Below are 20,870 nucleotides of genomic sequence, written 5' to 3' on the forward strand. Positions count from 1 at the left end.
CTCCCTGGTCCATCAGCGCTGGCTCTAACAGACTTGATTTCTTTTTTTGTAGCACCAGCAGGAATAGACACATTAAAGAAATCAGCAATCAACAACAGATCTGCCTTGCGACAGCGATTAAACTGTCCGAGCGTGGGACGTATGGCGAACTCCTCCAAATTAAACTCCATGACACCCCCACACACAAAAACGAAAACTGCCAACCAAAAAAACCCCTGCAAAACTCATCCGAACGAAGCAGACGCTGCAGCCCAACACAGCAGGATGGCGGACGAAACCGGACAAGAGCCCCCAAATTTTATGTTACCACCCCGTCTAGGGTGAGGTGCAACATAAAATAAACCGTGTGGACATCCGCTTTCTTGTCTCCAGTCCAGAACACAGACACCGCAAATAAAGCCAGGGTTCTTTTATTAACGCAAAACTTTGGGGGTGGGCAAGGCCAAAATAACAAACATAACACAACTTGCTGAGGAGAAAGGGAATAAATGACCTAACCAAAGAAAATAAGAAAACAAAATACAATCTCTTCCCTGACTCCCTAACTATCCGAAAACAGGAGAAAAGGGGGAAAAAAAAATCAACAACAGAAAACGGCACCCACCCCCTACTACCCGCTGGCTAAACCACAAAACGGTAACACAAAGTATTTACATTATATTACAAATATATACAAAAACAGAGCGCACGCACACAAACGCGCATCATCTATCGTAGGGAAAGCCATCCCGAGGTTTCCTCCTTTTAAATCTTCCCGCTCGTTCCTCACCCAATCGCAGCGGGGCGCCAATCTGCAGAAAAAAAAAAGAAAACGGAGGGCGGAACAGCGCGAGAGCGGGAGCAGACACACGAACGGTAGTCTACGTCTACGTCCCAGGACGTAACACCTGGTCAATGTGAGCCAAGCCTTCTTTTTAGGCAGGCAGTCACACAATATAAACCTGAAATCTGCCCACCAAATGATAAATCAACAGCATTAATTTCATATCGCTTCATTTACTGACCTTCCCAAATACCTTTGCACCCAAACACCATTCCGTGACATTCATCCATGAAAGCCAGCTTCTCTGGGAATAGGCACTTCCTCGTTGTCATTATCCAAAGTTTTTGAACCTACATGGGGTATTTTCACACTGCAATGCCTCTGGACAAAAACACCTTAGAATCTGAGTTGATTTCTCACCCATCCCAGCGTCTTTGGTTTCTTGTTTTCATGCTGAATTTGAACAGCAAAGAGTGGACTCCAAGGTACAGCTCATGGAAAAACAGAGCACCGCACACAAGCATAGTGGAACCGATGGGCACATGGTTATATGGAATTTCTTAACCAGTGGGATATATCAATTTTTGGCTCAAATATTTGGAAAATGATATACTTTAATAAAATGCAATGGTTTCATAGTATTATAGGGTGACAATGCAGCATAGTGGTAAGGAGCAGTGCTTTTAACTGAAAGTTTGCTGGTTCAAGTCTTCACTGGGCACTGCTGCTGTACCCTTGGGCAAGGTACTTAACCCAGAATTGTAAATATGCAGCGGTATAAATGGATAACATGTAAAAATTGTAACCTATGTAAGTTGCTCTGGGTAAGAGCATCTGCTAAATAATAATGCAATCTATCAACCAAAATAACTCTTTTTACAATTTTTTTTTTTTTTTTTTTAAGAAAAAAAATGTATCACAAATATTCACACCCTTGTAGTCAATGTTGTGTGCATCCTCCATTGGCAAGGACAGCACTAACAAGTCTTCTGCAGTGTTTTATGAGGTCAGGGGATGTCTCAGGGCACTTTGTTCCTCCATGCAAAATTTTGATGGTTCCTTCAGATCTCTTGGTTTCCATTTCTGGACTGCTTTTTCAGTTTAAACTACAAATGTTCATTTGGTTTCAGGTCAAGAGACTTGAGATGGCCATGATTCCATTGTGATGAGAATTCATCATGTAACTAAAAAAGGACCTGTGGATGCAAAACAACCCCAAAATGACAAAGACCCACTGCATTTCACTGTAGACATGAGGTTCAATATAAGCTTTGTCCTTTTGATGCCAAACAAAATGCTGGCGTGCATATAAAAAATCTCAAGTTTTGTTTCATCTGATCATAAGACATGGATCCAATTGTAATTCCAATTCAGTTTAGCAAATTCAAGTTACCTTTTTTGCTGATTTCTCTCAGAGGTGGCTTCTTTCTCGAAGCTCTTCCATAAAGACCACTTTCATGGTGGCAATACTGAATGGTGGTTTTGGACACTTTGTGATTACAAGATGCAGACCTGTTTGGATATTTCCAACTGTGGTCCTTGGATTTCCTTTAATTTATTGAAACATCTTTTTCTTGAAACCATATAAATGAAAACAATGTAATTCAATTTCAATGAACTTGAAAACAATGAACTATGAAAACATTACATGGATTCAGATTTTTTTTTTTTTGGACATTTCAGAGTACATGAAGGTGGAAATAATTGTGATCCAGGTGTTTTTTGGAAAAAAAATGTGTAAAACAAAATACTTTTCGGTGAGCAAATGTATTAATATTGAGAAATAGGATTTATAAGCATTAAATATAGTTCAGTATTGGTATTGTTTATATTTACAAAAAAAATAAATAATTTTTTCATCTATATCGATGCCATGAATGAAAATGGAGGGCTCTGTATTATCAATATTATAAATTAATAATAATACAAATAATATGGATGTCTTGTATTGGATAAAATACAGTACAAAATAGGATACATGGATCAAGTAAAACAGACAATGGCAATGCTTAAACAAAAGCTTTGAGAGAAAGAAAAAACAAACAAAAGTGGTAAAACAGGTTCTCACTGACACTGCCCTCAGTCAGGGGATATTACAGCAGCCCTGAGGCACAACCATGCGCTCTTCATGTCAGCTGATATTTATGTCCTCCTGCTTTTACACAAGTAATTTCCATCCCTGCTATTTCTCTACAATGTACAATTCATTTATTTCACGCAAAATGTTTTTAGCCCTGAAGAAAAGCACGCCAACAGAACAACAAAGTCTTTAGAACATTAGAGGCACATGACAAATGACCATGTCAGACAAAAAAAGGCACAGCAAGGGGCCAGTTGGAGTCAGTGACGTGACTCAGGGTTGTAAAAAAAAAAAAGATCTGAATGAAAGGAGACATTTGCCTGATCCTATTTAAAGATCATAGGAAAACAAATTGTGTTTAGACAATTTAGCAGAGCCACTGATGGAAATTCTGTGCATTTCAACAGAGACCTTTTGATGCTGGAACATGCCACATTAATAATAACAAATGTTAAAATTAAGGTAATTTATTTCTGTAGCCAAATATATATTTTATATTGATAGATAAACATACATACACAACATACAACAGAAAATATCACATTGATTTTCACATGAGTTCAGACTACTTCAGAACCACTGTATTGCAGTCCTGTAGCCAAATATTAAGTAATTAACATAAGGGGACAAGTTTCATGTATCAAATACACCAATTTTAAGTTTATGAGACTGGGGTTTAAGCCACTTTTATATTATACTTAAAATATTTACCTAACATTCAAGGAGCCTGAGAATACATGACCACAGTCTTTTTCATGGTAACACCTTTAGTGATTTCTCACTAACTTGCAAAGGTGACCACATACTGATTATAAATTTCTGTCATCTCAGGATACATAGTCTGTCAAAGAACTACAACGAATATAGGAAAGTTTCAACTGAATGTGAAAGTATGTATTCAATTCAAGTTCAACAGATGGGCCTACACAAGGTGTCTTTTTTACAACTATGGGGCTTTATGCTAGGACAACTGGGTATCAGTAAGCTGTACAGCCCATATCTTTGAACTACTGGAAGGTCATGAACACTGACAATACCATCTCTATTGACACAGCAAGAAATACAAATGTGCTGTTTTGGGAATCAATTTCAATTTATACATAAACATAATTATTCAAGCCTCTTTCCACCCATGTGAAATGATTCACAGTGGTGCCTTTTAATTTGATCTTTGAAAAACAACAAAAAAAAAAAAATCAATTTCAGCCTGATAAGTAAAACATTCCTTTCAATGTGGGAAATTCTAGTCTGGCCTGTATCCTCATTTGCCCAGTACTTGTATTAGTATTACATTTTAATGTATATTTTGTATACAGTATGGCCACTGTGCCTTACAATCAATAGTATTTGAATTCTAGATATACTAATGTTATACACTACGACATGACAGAATATGGGTGCCAAGCCATGTCTCCACAATTGGTATATGTAAAGTGTGTCACGCTCTGAACACACATACAACATCTGAAGACCCTGTACAATAAATCAGAGAAATGGCTTTCATGCAATATGCCCACCAAAGGGATATGACAGAAGGAGCCAACATGTAATATTTGAAGATTTTACTAGTAATAGATCAGGGGAAATTGATTTCAACCAATTTAAGGAATCCAAGGCAGAGAATATGGCTGCCAAGTCATGTGACACAGATAACTGTCAACTATTCCTCTGTGATTTCGATAGGATACCACTTTGGCAGTACAAGGCTTAGGAATTTTGGCAAAGGCCTAAAAACCCTCTTTTGAAAATAATGGGTGTGGCTGAGAGTCGAGAGCTTACAAAAAAGAATGCACATCTACATAGTATGCCTATTGACCATGCCAAGTTCCATCAAGATCAGATAATTTCACACTGAATTACATAAGGAAAACTGGTTGGAAAAAATGAAACAGAAAATATCTATAGAAACAATAGGCTTCCAGCTTAGCGGGCCTGGAAATCTAACAAAAATATAGAGCACCATAGGTACAGGACAAATACAACCACACTGATCCTGACTTATCCTGAAACTGGAAAACAGTGCTAAACTATAAGCATCCACAAGTCATTGTTTTAGCATGCAAATAGAGAATACCAATTATTACTCATTACCCATAAGAGCAACATACTTGTATCATAGCAATCTACACATTTGGCCTAGTAATGGTCCTTAAGAGCACCAACATACACACTGTGCATAGTGGTGGTCAACAACAGCAACAATTAACAAAGAATAGTTGCCAAGGACACCATGTCCCTTTCAGGGTAATGATAGTGACCATTCAGCTTGATTCCATTCAATAACCAATGATATCACAAAAGAGAGGCATGGAATGCTGTCAGATCTGACGCATGGCTAGTAAGTGAGGCTAGGAACAGCTCAGTACAGCATTTCACTCTGTCAACTGTTGTTCTGTTCAAATATAGCTATGCATATTTACCTAACTTGAGCTTTACATAAAGCTCTGTAAAATGACAATGAGCATTTGCAAATCAACCACTAGGAAATCATGTGGTTTTGATACCCAATGTACACCCCATGCAAAGAAGCCTAACAATTTGGCTTTGGATGCACAATCAACATTCACTTATGTAGGGAGTTGTGGTGTTTGATGAACAATGCAGAGTAGAGGGTGATGACTTTTAAAAGCTGGACACTAAAACTGAATTTCCTAATAAACGAAAAAAGTGCTAAAATCAGCCATGGAGGTCTGTAATGGACAAGCTTAACATCAGCACCAAAACCTCAATAGTTAATTCTGCCTGCCCTGAAAACATTCATGTGTTTACAAGCAGGATAACAGATAGCAAGGGTAAACATTGTCACGTGTGTTTGAAAGGGAAAATGAGAAAGAGAGGAAAACAGAAAGAGAGAGGGGAGTGAGGGTTGATTTTATATGTTTATGCCCTAAAAGCTTTGACAACACTGGATAACTCCTGCCATACTGATAAAGCCAGCTTGAATCCTGTGAATCCTTCAAATCCTGACTACTGAAAGGGAGACAGAGAGGATATAAGACGACAAGAGGGCGGGAGAGAAAGATCAGGGATTGAGCGAGGGAAAGCAATTGGACAGAAAGGCAGGGAGAGATGGAGCACTGAAGTAAGCTTGGATCAGGAGGCACCATGTAACGCAATGCTTCTCAGAAACACCACAGTGCTGGATACTTTTAGGAACAGGTCCATAGATCCCCTATGGCCTCTAAAACAACACTACCACCAAAGCAATATGTGCTGTCTCCAGTCTTGAGCTGCCTGGCTGGATCTCATCACATCTCAAGGAGGAGTACATCAACATAATGAAACCACAGTGAAAGCACCTTCGCATCAGCGTCTCTCCAGCTGAACTGTTGGAGATCAGTGTAATATTAACCCAGAAATCCCCTGCACTCACATGCCACTGGGATGAGTCCTTTATGTCATTACTGGATTTCTAATACACAACACATGGCTGCTCGCTTCAAGAATTCAGACACAAATACCCAAATTTACTCTGCTGGAGAGCACAGGCCATTATTCAGCCATCCTGTGGAAGTTATTATTAGCCTGAGCATAATCGTCTCTTCCATTACTATTATTAGTACTACTATTATTACTGTTATGACTCTTATTCGTGTGGATTCATGCCACCCATATTAAGCTGGTCTAGGCTAGCTCACAGTTAAAATGTGACTGTCCAGCACAGTCACCCAAGCATTTCAGTCACCAGTTTGAGGGTTTGAAGGATCGAAAGGGATATTCCCAGTTATTCTTGCGCTTGTGATCAAATGAAATCCAAAAAAGCATTCTCACCATGACAGAAATCCTTTACCCTCCTCCTCCCACAAAGCTCTCTGACCCTTCCCCTCAGATATGCACACAATTGTCTAAACATGAGGGCATCTTTGAGAAAAACAAAAGGCAGTTAAGGGGTGGCGCCTACTCTGGTTGGTCCCCTTACCAATATACAGTGGTAAAATTAAGGTACTGTCATTACTTAGGGGAGTCCCTCCATCAGTCAGTCACTGAAGGAGTGAGTGACACTACCATTTCTCATAATGCTTATTCATAGCTGCGAAGATGTAGAAAACATAGAGAGACAAACAGAGAGAGAGAAAGAAAAAGAAATACAGGCAACTGAAAAGGAGAGAAGGAGAGATAGAGAGGGAAAGAGAAAGATAGACTGCCCTTTCTGAGCTTCGTCCCTGGGTATCGCTGTCCCCACATTGCCCCTCTTTACCGCCAAGGAACCTGACAAAGACAGCCATTGTCCCTCCTGTCATCAGTCCCCGAACCATTTTGCACTGAGTCTGTGGTTCCATTTCAAGAGAGCACAACAAATAGGGAGAAAGCATGAGAGAGGGGGAGGGAGGGAGAAGGAGGAGTGTAGGGAGAGAAAGGAAGGGACAAGATAACGACAGAGTGAGAGAAAGAGAGAGAGCTCAGCGAGGTCTCCCAATGAGAGGCACATTCCAAAGATTAGGGAGACTGGTCATGTGACCCCTGAGAATGGGGCAGGCTCCTGGGTCCCACCACATGCAGGGCGAGACTACAGTCTATTTCTCTCTTCCTGTCTCTGTCAGTGGCTCACTGGGGCCTACACCAATTGATCATCAACTAAGAGGAAATGATGAGAGCTCAGCTATGTCACCCACACACTTCTCAGCAGTGTGACACACATGACAGCGAAGATAAGCCTGCACGCACTTTATGGGAGTCTGCAGTGCTGCTGTGCTCGGGTGAATGACAGGAGAGCTGGACAATGGAAGATACCAGCTGACAAGACAACATTACAAATGATCTAATCAGAAGACATTCCAACTAAAGAACAAGAGAAAACTGCATGTATCATTTACAAATATATTCACTTATCTCCCACAAAGAAAAACCTTTGCCACTTTCTTTGTACTATTTCAAGAGCACAATTAATTTTGGAATATTTCCACAAAATATAATGTGTGATATGTAAAAGCAGTCTCTGTTAATTTGACCAAGAAGCATTGAAAATACAAGGATACAGGACAAAAAGGAAATATAATAAATAATAAAACAATGTTCTGAATTTTAAGAAAGTTTGATATAGTTATCGAAGACCCAACACAGCAGTCTGGGCTTAAATTTATTACCCGTTTCTACAGGAGAGGCAAGATTAGGGACAGCCTGGGGGGATCCCACGGTCCATCACAATTGATAAAAACCACTACTGAACAGAAAATTGGGTCTGCATCAGAATAATGTCACATACTCTCAAAACAGGCTACATGCATTCACCTCTGGCATGCAGCACTAACATTACTGAGGTCACCATTTTTTTATTTTTAAAACTGTGCCCATTTAATTTACCACAAAGAGACCATTTATGGCTTAAATCGTAGTTAATGCAGTTATGCAACACTCAAATACAAGAGCAAACCAATGTTTTGAATTCATTCTGTTTTTAATATAAATTGATTTTATTATTTATTTTCTCTGTATTTTTGAATTTGTGCTAATGTTCAGTGATGTTTGCTTCACTTTTGCTTTAATATAAGAAGAATTTTTGGCATGGGTGGGGTGTTTAGACATGGCACAGTTACCAGGATATGTGTGTCAATTCTGCTGAGGGCACTGCAGTTGCACCCTCCCATAAAGCAACTTATATCTGAGGTGCACACAGGGTGCTCGGATCTAAGGGGCATCTTCATCAGGGCAAAGGGGCACAGCTGTTGTACCCTTGAGAAAAACACTTATGCATCAGTGAGCATTCAGCCATCATGGTTAATTCTTTCCATGGCACCCCCTAAATATAACAAGAGACATTCTGTGTGCTAATTCATGTACTAGGCTCTAGTAATTTTTAATACACAGAATTATTCTATAGAATAAATAGCCATTTATCTACATTCATTTAGCAAAGACAGGCCAATGCCTGTCTGCCTCTTTAAAACAGCACTTACAGACAGGGGCAGAAAGCCGTAAATAGAAAACTATGTGGCAAAATAAATCACTTCCACTGCTTTGAATGGAATGAATTACAAGTGGAGCAAATCGGCAAAACTGCAAAAATGTGGGGTCGGGTTCCTGACCGATTTCTCCATAATGCAGTGTGACGAACACATTCGCACCCTGACAGCTTGCTGTGTAGAGTCATGTGAAGCCTGTGAAGATATATATTTTATAGATGGTTCTGCAAAAGGCAAATTATGGGAAATTACATTGATGGAAAAAGCACAACTGCTGGATGCCTCTACACCCGCAAATGAATTAAGTTAATGTTATATTTGCACATAAACTTAATGTGTATGTGTTTGTTAAAGTTGTAGCAATACATCTATTAATGAAACTGATTACTCAACTCAAATGATTTTGCTGACATTTTTTTTTAATCAACATGTATTGCCACATATTGTGGCAAATATTGTTGAGTTGTTGCTTAGTGTTAGTAGTATATAGATCAAACCTGTTGGACAGGGCAATGTCACCAGTAAGAAGTTGTAGCAGGACACTTCCAACTTGCTATGAGGCGTAGCCTTTTAACAATATGGTGATGTCAATGTATTGTGGAGTGGGAGGTGAGGATTTGGTTCCCAGATGTGGCTTTTGAGCTCATTGCTTCCCCTAGAAATGATCCCCTCACCACAATGACTGCTAAAATACTGCTCACCTGTCAGCAGCATGTCTGGAACATCATCAGCTTCGGATGCTGATCAGGCTGAGTACAAAGTCTGTGTCAAATCACTGCTGTCAATTAAATACAGATCTGGTTGTGTGTTGCATTGAACACATATACAGCTCTGGAATAAGTTCACTAATTAAATCATGCTATATCTATGCCATCCCCTCCCCGACACACAGAGAGTACTCTATTGATATCAGGCAGGATAACAAGTGAAAAAGCCACTTCATTAAGAAATTTACATTTGAATTTGAGTGTGAATAGGCATATAAAGTATTTTGGACAGAGAAAAGACTAGTTGACTGCAAATTGATATGGCAGGAAAAAGCAAGACATTATTTTCTGCCAATGAAAAATGCAACCCTCTGCGGTTTTGCACAGGGAGATTATCATTAAAAACGAAGGACACAGAAAACATACACAAACAGGCAAGGCATGTATAAATGAAGAGACACTCATCATACTGGTCATGTCTGCCATCATACAGTGAAAATGTCATTGTAGCCTAATCAGACAAATACCACAGTTACTTAAGGACATCAACTGCACTACAGTACTGTACTCTGCACAGCATTAGCAATTTTACTAGCAAAAAGCCAACTATTTAAAAGTCATACTTTTACTTCATCAAATAAAAAAAATTAACATAACATAACAATACATTCAAATACATTTTGTTCCATGTTTGAAGCATTAAACTAAGGACATTTCTCAGATAAATAAGAGAATAATGTTATTTAAAACACAGGGGATCATTTTACCAATTCATTTGCTTTTAAGAATCCTCCTGGGTGGATGCGATTCTAGTGCCCTGTATTAACTGAATCTTAGACCTATGAATCAGAGTAGCACAAGAACTTAGGAGACATTATTCTACCAGTGTATCATATTCCAACAGTGTTCTTGCGTAAATGGTATTACGAAAAGCAGTACATGAAGCCAGAGTTTAGAAATGACACCAAAATCCCACCCAGCCACTGAACAACTTCTTATTTTTAAGAAGTGAGATATGTACTGTCAGGTTCCAGGGCCAACACAAGCACGATTCTTCTTTCATTATTCTAAGTCATAGTCCTCATTTTTCCTTTGTTTTGTCCTCTCTTGAGCATAATGACATACCCCCCTCCACGCCATGCCACCCCCCAAACCCCCTTCGGAGAAAAGTACAAAGCATCCCCTGTTTGACAGCAACCCAGGCTATACTGAATTATATTATCATGATATTCCCAGACATCAGACAGCCAAACAGGCTCATTCTACTCACTGACTGACCTTCAACCAAAGCCTAGTCCTTGACTCACAGCACAACAACAAAGCCTCTCTATACACACACATGTGCACACACACACACACACACACACGCGCACACACACACACACACACGTGTACATGTGATCTTGCTCTTGCACACAACTCACAAGCAAAAAAAGATTTAGTGGGAGCATGCATGGTTGTTGAACATAGATTCAAGCTTCAAATAAAGCTGGAAAATTACTGTCAGAGCTGTGTTATGACCGTTTGGGATACCTCTGGTACTAGGCCTTTTTGGATAGTCAAAATTTTCAGTATAGATCTTCTTATTAATTGGTGTCAGCAGTTTCTTCTATGTAATTTGACAAGACTGCATGAGACAACATTACATGTCTTCTGCAATGTGCATGCATAACACATCTTCTAAAACAAAGTTTGTATGCAGCATTCAGTTATGCCAACTGCTGCTGTTATTCTGCATGTTTACTGGATTTGGGGTGGAGACACACAGGGCGTGGCAATTTGCTTGTGGAGTAGTGGGGTGGGGTTGTATACAATGGGAAAGAGAAGATCATGATCCTTATCTGTTTATTTATTACTGGAAGTGCACTGTCAATGCAACTCTCATGAAAGTTTTCAGTCTGTGAATGACAGAAAATAAATCAGAAAATAATCAGTTTGATAAGGTAATAGCTAGCCACACAAAACTATCTAGCAGAGGGTAAAGTATGCAAGGTAAGTAAAGCTACTCAGAAGTAGCAAGCTTGTGCATGTCAATGGAAAAATACACCAACGTTATCTAGATAGCTACACAGGTCTGATGTAAAACAACAAATACAGTCATTATGCTACATATGCTACATATCTAGCTAACTGGTCAAATACATCAGCAGAATGTACATGAATTATAATGCTAGTTGCCTGGCAAGAGTTAAGGAATAGAGAAAACTGTAAACCTGGTGAGAAAATGAATACAGAGCATCTAACACAAACAGCTAAAGTAGCACTGGCAGAAACAAAAAATAAACTTTACAAATATTATGAGATGAATATGTTTGTGCTAACTCGTCAGCAAGTTGCAACTCCAAAGCCTAATTCACACATTGTACACAATAGAACATACGCAAGTGTAATTAACATGCCGTGAATAAACAACGTGGTGTGAATAAACCAAAAAAAAGGCTAATTCATTATTTTTCTGATTGAGTGAAAGCCCAAATTTATTAATATTTTGTGAAACAATTCAAATACATACTTTGCTAAAGGGAACAACAGCGGGGTCCACCTTAAAATTCAAACCTGCAGTCTAACTATTGTTAACTTGACAACCTCTCTACAGAATACTAGCTGGCTTTCATTTTCCTATAATGACACTCTTGTACTGTAGTTTAGTTCAAAAAAGGGGATTCAGAGTGATTCAGTATCATGTACCTGCAATCTGGAATGTGGAGAGAAAAAATACCTACAAACCATTGGAAAATATCAGCCATCATAATTGTACATAAAATACAGCTTTGTCTCTACCAAGGTTGAATGTCCACCCAAATCACACTGCATAATCTGTCAGCCCACTGTACATAATAATGGCCTGAAACATTTAAAAATGCTTAAAAAAAGCTAAACTAAGAATCAGCAGGAAAGAATATTCCACAAATGACTGCACCTGCAACAAAATGTGCAGAACAGAACCAAGTTCAGGCAGTCCTCAAACAAGTTAGAGTACACCAAGCTGGTCCCTGGTATGAAAAAAAGCCTAAGAAATATTGCAAAAATGCATCTTTCAGTGCTATCAGCATCAGCCTGAGCTTCAGGGACCTGAAATACCCAGCAGAATAGGTGCTAGCAGCACATGCCACAGTCAGATCTGTCCAAAATGGCAACCCTGTCTGTGTTAGTCCTGTTCACAACCATGTCATCCTTCAAGATAATTTCAACACATTCATCTGGGGTTATTATCTGGGAGCACTTTCATATGCCCCTCTAGATCACTCCGAAGCACGGCACACCTTGTTCTTCCACTAAACTGGATGTGCAAGAACAGTCTATGCTACGGACTGTGCTCACTTTGGCATGGTTAGAAAGGTGGTATTGGTCAGCACACTTCAACAGAAGGTACCTCACCCAGCTAACTGTGGGCCTTGTATTGTCATCATGATCAAATCGGCAAGAATGGGAAGTTTGTTTTGGGAAGTTTCTGTATTACAACATTTTAAGAAATCAGATAGAATCAGGTGAGCTGAAGAAATAGAAATCACTGAAATCACTGTGATCTAAAGAAATAGAATCACTGAGCAATATTTGCAGTGCATAACACTGAATTGAAATGGGGAATATGAATTTAGCCTGAGACGATAGAATGTATGAAGAAGGTACATTAGAAAAAAATATGACTGCATTAAAAAGAGTTGGTCTGTTGCACATAAACTAGAAACACACTTAAAGGCAGTTGTTGTGAATACACAAATATCTACATCATTTCTTTGTCACAGTACAGGTGGCAGTACAGCACATGGGTAAGTGTCCAAGGTCAAGGACATTGCACGTACCTGTATGTACCCTATACATAGTACCTGTACCATCACCTTTTAACATTCATGTTTAGAGACATGCACTGAAATAAATGTTACCTTTAAATGTAAAAAGTACATAACCATTTGAACACTACCTCCAGGAAAATTGTTTTGTTGCATACACCATACACATAGCAGGTTACGGGACCTTAAAAAGCTGGTCCCAACAAACACTTTCCATGGATTTTTATCTTCCTTATAATGCCACTACAAGTTTTTTTTTTATGTGCTAGCGTTTTTCACCAGATGTGAAAAAAAGCCAGCTTCATTGATGCTAGAACTTGTTTTGTGATGTTTTGGTTCAAAAACGTCTGGTCTGAAGAAGTGACCAATTACATCGGGTTTCTAGACCATGCCAACTATAGGTAATGTAGCATGGTCTCAGTTTTACAGTCCTTGCACTGGTACTCATGACAGCAATGATTCTGCAGATGCTTGAGGTATTACCATGGTAACAGATCAGTTTCCTTTATTTACTGCTGAACAGTCAGAACCTGTGCAAGCATGGTGGAAGAATCAATCAAATTACCCACTACTTCTCACACAATTATTTGTAAATATATGAGAAAGTTTACAGAAAAACTAAGTGACAGTCAATCTCTTCTGTAAACTGAAATATGACAGCACCCAGTAAACAGAAAATTCCTAAGGAAACAGAGGCTTGGATGGTGACTGAGAAAAAGCAGGCGACTACATGCTGGCGTGACTAGAAAGTACCATACAGCTGGTCAGATGAGATAATAAACCCCTGAAAAACTGTTAGGTTAGGCATAACACGCATTCAGAAGTCACCCTTCTAAGGGCCGTGTGCTTGGCACACACTTAGTATGTCCAAACAAACTCTTTTGCTGGAATTAATGTTTGACCTTTTCCAGAAAAATAGAAAAGCCAATTTCTAGATCAAGGTGGGGTTGCGTAGGATACTTTAATGCTAAAACGTGGTACTTAGCTGAAAATTTTCTGACAAAAGGCCATGTCAGAGCAGACATGCTGATTAGCAGACAAGCAAACTCTGTTTATTAAGAACATCACCATATGTTCTGAATGTACTCAAAATCAACATGGTACCGTGAACAAGTAGCTGAATGATATTATTGTATCATGGTACTTAACTACAGAGATCGAACCATTCAACTGTCCCCTTCCTGCTAGAGCCACCATAGCAGGACTCTCTACCTGTCCCACCTTTAAAACTGATGACAACTTCAGATTTTTATCATTGACTATACACATTAAAAACTTGTTATTGAATACAGATTCCATTTGGATCAGCCAGCAATTTCAAAAGGAAGACATTCACTAAAAACTCTGGGTGTTAGAACATTTGTTGGCTATGACATATCAAAACATTTATAAAACAATTAATTTTAAGTAATGCTAACCCATTTGTAATTTTTTCAGACGACACATTTTTGCTGTCTCAAAACACTAGCAGTATCAGTATACCACAAGAGCAATCACAACAAGAACATAAAATGTTGGTACTGATCATAATGTCACCTCAGTACAGAATCTTTTTCAACCACATTAGCACAGTGGCATAGCATGACACACTAGCATAGTGCACACTCATAAGACAATGTACACATTTTTTCAGTCAATATGGAAAAAAGGTGAAAATTATTTTCCTGATTCCGTCATGAGTAACAGTTAACAGTTAACTTCCAGAAAATAGAGGGATAGTGTGATATTTAAATACAGAATAAAAATATGCTGAAAATGTGAGCTTTACAGAGATGCCTGCATCAGATGTTTATAGTTTGCCATCGCTTTAAAGGGGGAGCTGTCTTTTAATTCTTTTAATTCTTAATTCAATTGTCTTTTAAAAACCTGCTATTAAAGAAATATTATTTTAATTTTTTACCTTCCAAACAAAAGGTTTTGCATTTATTAAAGATATGCAAAAATGTATTAAAGTTTTACCCATAAAATGGAAAGTCCGATTATATGATTATATGATTATGTGAACATATTCAACCACCATTATCTCTGGCAAAAGCAAAAAATTTCACAATCCAGAAATTGGAAAGAAAAACATATTCTGAAAAACAATGGTGAAGACAATTTCACAGACAGCTCAAACATTTCTTGACCTGCAACAAATGAAAACCTGTAACCTACACAGACCTTCTCTGACATACAGTTCCCCAGCAGGACCAGGAGGAAACTCAGGAGCAGAAATAAAATATGCCAGGCCTTCCTAACACTGCAGAGTTAAAGAAACCTTTATCACTCAAATCTATTAAGCAAGCAAAACAGAAAGACTTTCTACAATACCCAGGAACCAACAAGGACAAATAACAAATGCAATCTCCGCTGCAAACTTCTGAGGTGACACACGGCAGGGCAGAGACACCTGAGAAGTAGTTTTACCTGTTTCCATAGGAAGCTATCATCCAGGTTGAGCCTCCAGGCTGTGAGCAGGTGGATGGAGGAGAGCACTGTCCCACTCAGCACCGCTGCCCTCATGCGCACTGGCAGCAAGGTATAGATGATGTAGATGAAGAAGACGGACCACCAGATGCCCTCTGAAGCACTGCGGGGGGCTATCATGAGCACGCCAAACACCTGCACCACGAAGAGCACGCCGATGACCAGGTAGCTCACCATCCACATGTAGTCCTGGTGGAAGCCGTTGCGGTTGCAGACCACCATCATAGCCAGGAAGAGTGCCATGGCCACAGAGAGAACGCAGGAGTAGGCAACATCCGGCACATTGTGCACGCAGTGGAAGGTGAGCATAACCCCACACACAATGACCAGCACACCCATCAGCATTGTCAGAGAGCTCTGGTTGAGCCGGAAGAAGTAACGTTGGTAGAGCCGCTCCAGCTTGGCTGACTGAAACTTTTTGGACTGGAACACCTGCACCACCCGCAGCCAGCAGTCCGCAGCTGTCACACCACTGGGCCCACCTGTTGCACCACTAGCCACTCCCATCCCTTCCTCCGATGCCTCGCCCCAGCCTGCTCCCCCTTTCCTCCCCTTTAAGTCCCTATCTTCAAAGGTCAGGTCCACAGATTTTAGCGCTACATCCGCACCACCCCCTCCCCTTTTGCCGTAATGGTCCTCTTGCCAGCCGCATCGCTGCCCAAAGTTTCCGACTCCGACTCCGCCTCCTGCCCCCCCTCCACGGTGGTGCTGGGGAGGAGTCTGAGCAGGAGGCTCCATGGCTTCGAGATCCCGGAGGCAGCTCATGTAGCGAGGGTTGCACAGTGAGCTGCCCTTTCGCTTGGACCTGCTTCCATTGCGCTCCCCCCACGCCGTTTTGTGGTCGTCCACTCTGGCCACTAAGAATCCACTGACCCAGGACATCCTACTGGAGTTCAGAGAGAATCTGAGGAAGTATATGGATAGAGGGTGAAAGCAAGGGGAACCAGAAAAAACACACATTAAAACTGAATTTTTCAAACCCAGTCCCAGAGAGATTGATACATTCTGATCTGCCTTATTTGTCATAATCAAAAATGGCTCATGCATATGCAGAACAAAAATCTGACTTTTTATATTACAATGCTAAAAAATCACACAGGCCTCACAGCTTTTGGCTTTTACATTGCCTGAATGTTTTTTTTGTTTTCAACTTGTTATTCACCTTCTATTTCTGTGGATGGAAATTATACTCAGGCACTACTGAGAACCACCAAGGAGACCTTTTGCCACAACTTGTCAGATGTCTCACCTGTGTGGATTCTGGTTTGTGTCCCAACCCTGCTCCCCCCAGCTAGAGCACACATTTATCCCCAAGTGAGATGGTAGCGGTGAGGGGTGGGCCAGGACTTTATGAAGTGTGTCTGACTTCTGGATCAGTCCAGGAATGGACACGAGTGCAGGAACAGTGTCTTGTTTGGGAGACTTCCCGTGCGACCGCGTTTATCTTCAGCACACCTGGGTCTGTGAATGAAAGTGCAAATAAACAACAAAAATATAAAGCTATAAATATAAAGCTTTATCCACAGGCCAAGTCCATAATTCACTCCTTGGTCAAAAATACCATTTTCCTGATGAAAATGCAATGTATGACTGTTTAAAACATTTTTGGCATTAATCATGGAGAGGCTCTCATTTTGACTATAAAGATGAAGCTAATGTCTAACTTCATTTGTGTGGCTGAAAGAAAATTTTCCCTAATAAGGAAGCAGGCTTGGAAAAGGCTGCAGCAGGACAAAACACACTGACAGAAATAAAACTCCGAGGACTGTTAAACAATGAAAAAATCAAGTCAAGGAAGCAGTGGAAAGCTGTCCATTGCCAGTTGCTTTAATTGCTCTTAAGCTTCATTTAAAAATGCAGATTTGACTTGACTTGACTGCCAAACTTAGTTAGCCAGGGAAACTTACATGCATTTGCTCATATCTTATTATCCACTTATAGAAGTGTTTACAGAGGTAATTCAAGGTTAAATACCTCACTCAAGGGTATTACAGCAGTGCCCTACCAAGATTCATACCTGAAACCCTCAGGTTACAAGACTAGATCTCAAATGACTACAATGCACACTTCAACCAAAGGCAGAGAGCCTGAAAACTCAATCTGAGCAGAAGGATATTAAACGGTCCCAATGCTATTGATAATTAGAAGACAATATTGACATCTAAGGATGGATTCTAGTAGATATCCCACAGAGTCTGACCACAACTCACTCCTGAGCAAGTTAATTGCTTGAAAAACATTTCTGAAGGATCTGGTAAATGTTTCAGAGATTGTGTTGGCTAGAAAGAAGTAAAATTAGAAGATCTCTCAGAAGATGTGAATATCCACAGATAAATCACAATGGTCACCTAATTCTACATTCTGTTAGCTAACCGTGGGTCCCTAAACTGAGTACTTGCACTTCTGTGTATAGTATCATCCTATGAAACACGTTCTTTATGTGCATAAGCCATAAAAGTGCACCAGATCATTTAAAACCCCATCAGCTGTTATCTTTTTTGCACCAGAACAACACTTGTGATGAGGGAAGGTCTGTTGTTTTTATAAAGTAAAAAAAAAAAAAAACAGAACGTCCTCGCCATGTCCACCTTGAGCGTTTTTCGACAAGGAAGCGCTCGAGCTGTTCTGAAAATTCGATAAGATCATGGACCTTCATAGGAGATAAAAGGCAATTTCGACGTTAACCAGAGTCTTGTCACGACAGAGCGGTCAAATGGAATTTTTAAACAACCATTCAGTTTGAAACACTAATTTATCCGTTCACTAAAAATATGCTAAATCTGAGGCCATGGAAATGGATGTGATGTGATGTGATTATTGGAACATCGTTGTGACAAGGAACACTAATGGCTTTTGGTTTTTCGCTCTCACATCTACTTCATCGGCATCCTCCTAGCAAGCGCGGCTCTATTCATATATATTTCTATGTCACTAACAAATGCAGATTTTTTCCTGGCACATCTACACAGCATTTCGGACCGGTCGGCAGCAGCACCCGCGTGTTACATAATGCAAACAGTTCGTGAACGTTTGCCATGAACCATCCCTTCGAAATTATTATTCACTAAATTCCGGACCCCAAATTTAGATGGCTGCTATTAAGAAAGCGAGATGTTGCAGTCATAATAAGAATATTGCCAATAATATGTGTGATATCACCAAGGGCTTGACAATCTTTCATTTCAAGATTATACACATTAGCTAGCTGCATCGCAACAACGCTTTTTCAGAAATAGGATGCAATCTTAGGAACATTTCATGCATACGCTATTAATATGCAGAATTTATACACATTCACATTACATAATAGGGGTCTTACTGTGTATATGACAACCACATTATACATCGCGGTAGTGACCATTTCGTTGCAGTTACAGTAGGGCAACAATGTGCGGCTTCTTACCCAACGCAGCATGTCACACCCGGTCGTCAAATATGTGTCTGCTCGAACTAACAACCCCATGTAGGTAACACAAACAGTACGTCCTGGAAATACGTTTGTTCTTCCTCAAATTCAAATGAAGAGGTTAATACTTAATTTAAAAATTTCCGACTACTTATAATTCCAGATTGTCTGCGAACCCTGCATTCCAACGCACCACAGTACATTACCCAGCTCTGGGATACGCTACTTCCGAGCAAAAGAACATCGACCTTCAACTGTTATTTGTCAGATCTTTATGTTGTCACGTTGTTATTTTCGATACAGATTTTTCCTTGTAAAATGTTTTATTCATGTTACACAAATAGCTTGCGTTGTGTTTTTATTTTTGACTTTGATCCATTTCGACGTCTGCAAATGCGTCGTGTTTAGCGGTAGCTCGCTAACAGCATTTCGATATTACAAGATATTTTTAACGTATGTATATATTTTTTGGCAGATGTTACAACTGACTGCGTTGTAGCTGGAGTGTCTTGGCAATAGAGCCAGAGCAATTTTTAGCTTCAGAGAACATCTACCAGAAGCGAACAGTGGGAATGAACGCAACACCGCGCACAGCTCAAAACAGACCACGCACACTACACTGCGCACCCATTCTGTGCTCTGAACAAACGAGCTGACATTCCAGCGAAAGGCACCCAGGCTTCCTATTTACCGCATGTATTACAACAGATACTGGTTTGCCTGCGATCCCATGCAAATGCCTTCCGCTGAATATCATGAAAAAACACTCTCACATTAGGAGAGTGTAGTCACGAAAGAGCAAGGACTCACCGCGAACATAATTTTTAACACTATGCACACAGCCCTTCCTGCTGAACAATCCGGTCCAAACCGCTGTATTCGTGTCCTTGGTGTCGGATTGCGTCCGTGTGCATCAGGGACCAGGGCGATGGCTTCGCAATTACAACAGTGCATTAGGCTCGCGTCCCGCTCTCCCTACATTTACTCCCTCCGTCTCCGCTCCCCTGGCTCTCTCCTTCTCCCCAAAATGCATACACACACTCTCACTCAGTCGTACTCTCTTAACAGCTCATGAGTCCCCCTAGAGGTAGCTAGGCTTGTCTTTGCGCGTGTACGTGCGTGAGTACGTGCCATTGTAAAAAAAAAAGTTACTGGTTACAAAAACGTGTCATGAGACTGCATGGAGCTGCATTTTAAATGGAAAGTGGTTTCTATTGCTGTAAATAAGCTGTGAAAGCTCTAATGTTTTAGCCAGATTCATTCCTTCTAAACGTCTGCAAAATCACTACACTTATAGGAAACATTGTGTCCCTTTATATCTGATTGTCTGCACAGCACAGTGAATAAGAAGCTCTGATCAAACATCTGATGAAGCACTTATTAATCTTTGTATGTTCTAATTGGCTGTGTTGGTCACATGCCGTCAATGGCGGTATAATGATGACATTTCTATGACTCTCACAACCAAAACAGAGCACAGTTCATTTACAACTACATTCAGCATTTTCATTATGAATACTTTATCAGCCCCAGAAATATTTATCTTGTTTCATTTTGTACATGAGGTCTATGACTACATGTTTCAGAACATCTCAAGAAAATCAGCATCCTTTCTCTGAGATGTGATGGACTACTCTTGCAAAAAGTACACTTCAGCTGTCTCTTTTTACACCTGCATCTGAGTGGCCCCCGATCATCATGGGGATTCACTCGTTTGGATGCAGGCCTGGTAGATATGACCTGAATTAAACTAA

General features: G+C 40.0%; 1 protein-coding gene across 1 annotated transcript in view; it reads right to left on the reverse strand.

Moving 5' to 3' along the window:
• Positions 1-20,147, reverse strand: part of adcy6b (adenylate cyclase 6b) — a 58,181-nt gene extending 38,034 nt beyond the window's left edge. The window contains exons 1-3 of the mRNA XM_036534366.1: positions 19,927-20,147; positions 16,960-17,171; positions 15,651-16,614 (exon numbers count right to left, since the gene is read on the reverse strand). Of these exons, the coding sequence (XP_036390259.1) occupies positions 15,651-16,592 (942 nt within the window). The 5' untranslated portion in view covers positions 16,593-16,614; positions 16,960-17,171; positions 19,927-20,147. The remainder of the gene's footprint in view (positions 1-15,650; positions 16,615-16,959; positions 17,172-19,926) is intronic.
• Between the last annotated feature and the right edge of the window lie 723 nt (positions 20,148-20,870).

This window comes from Megalops cyprinoides, chromosome 7 (genome assembly GCF_013368585.1).
Source record: "Megalops cyprinoides isolate fMegCyp1 chromosome 7, fMegCyp1.pri, whole genome shotgun sequence".
NCBI lineage: Eukaryota > Metazoa > Chordata > Actinopteri > Elopiformes > Megalopidae > Megalops > Megalops cyprinoides.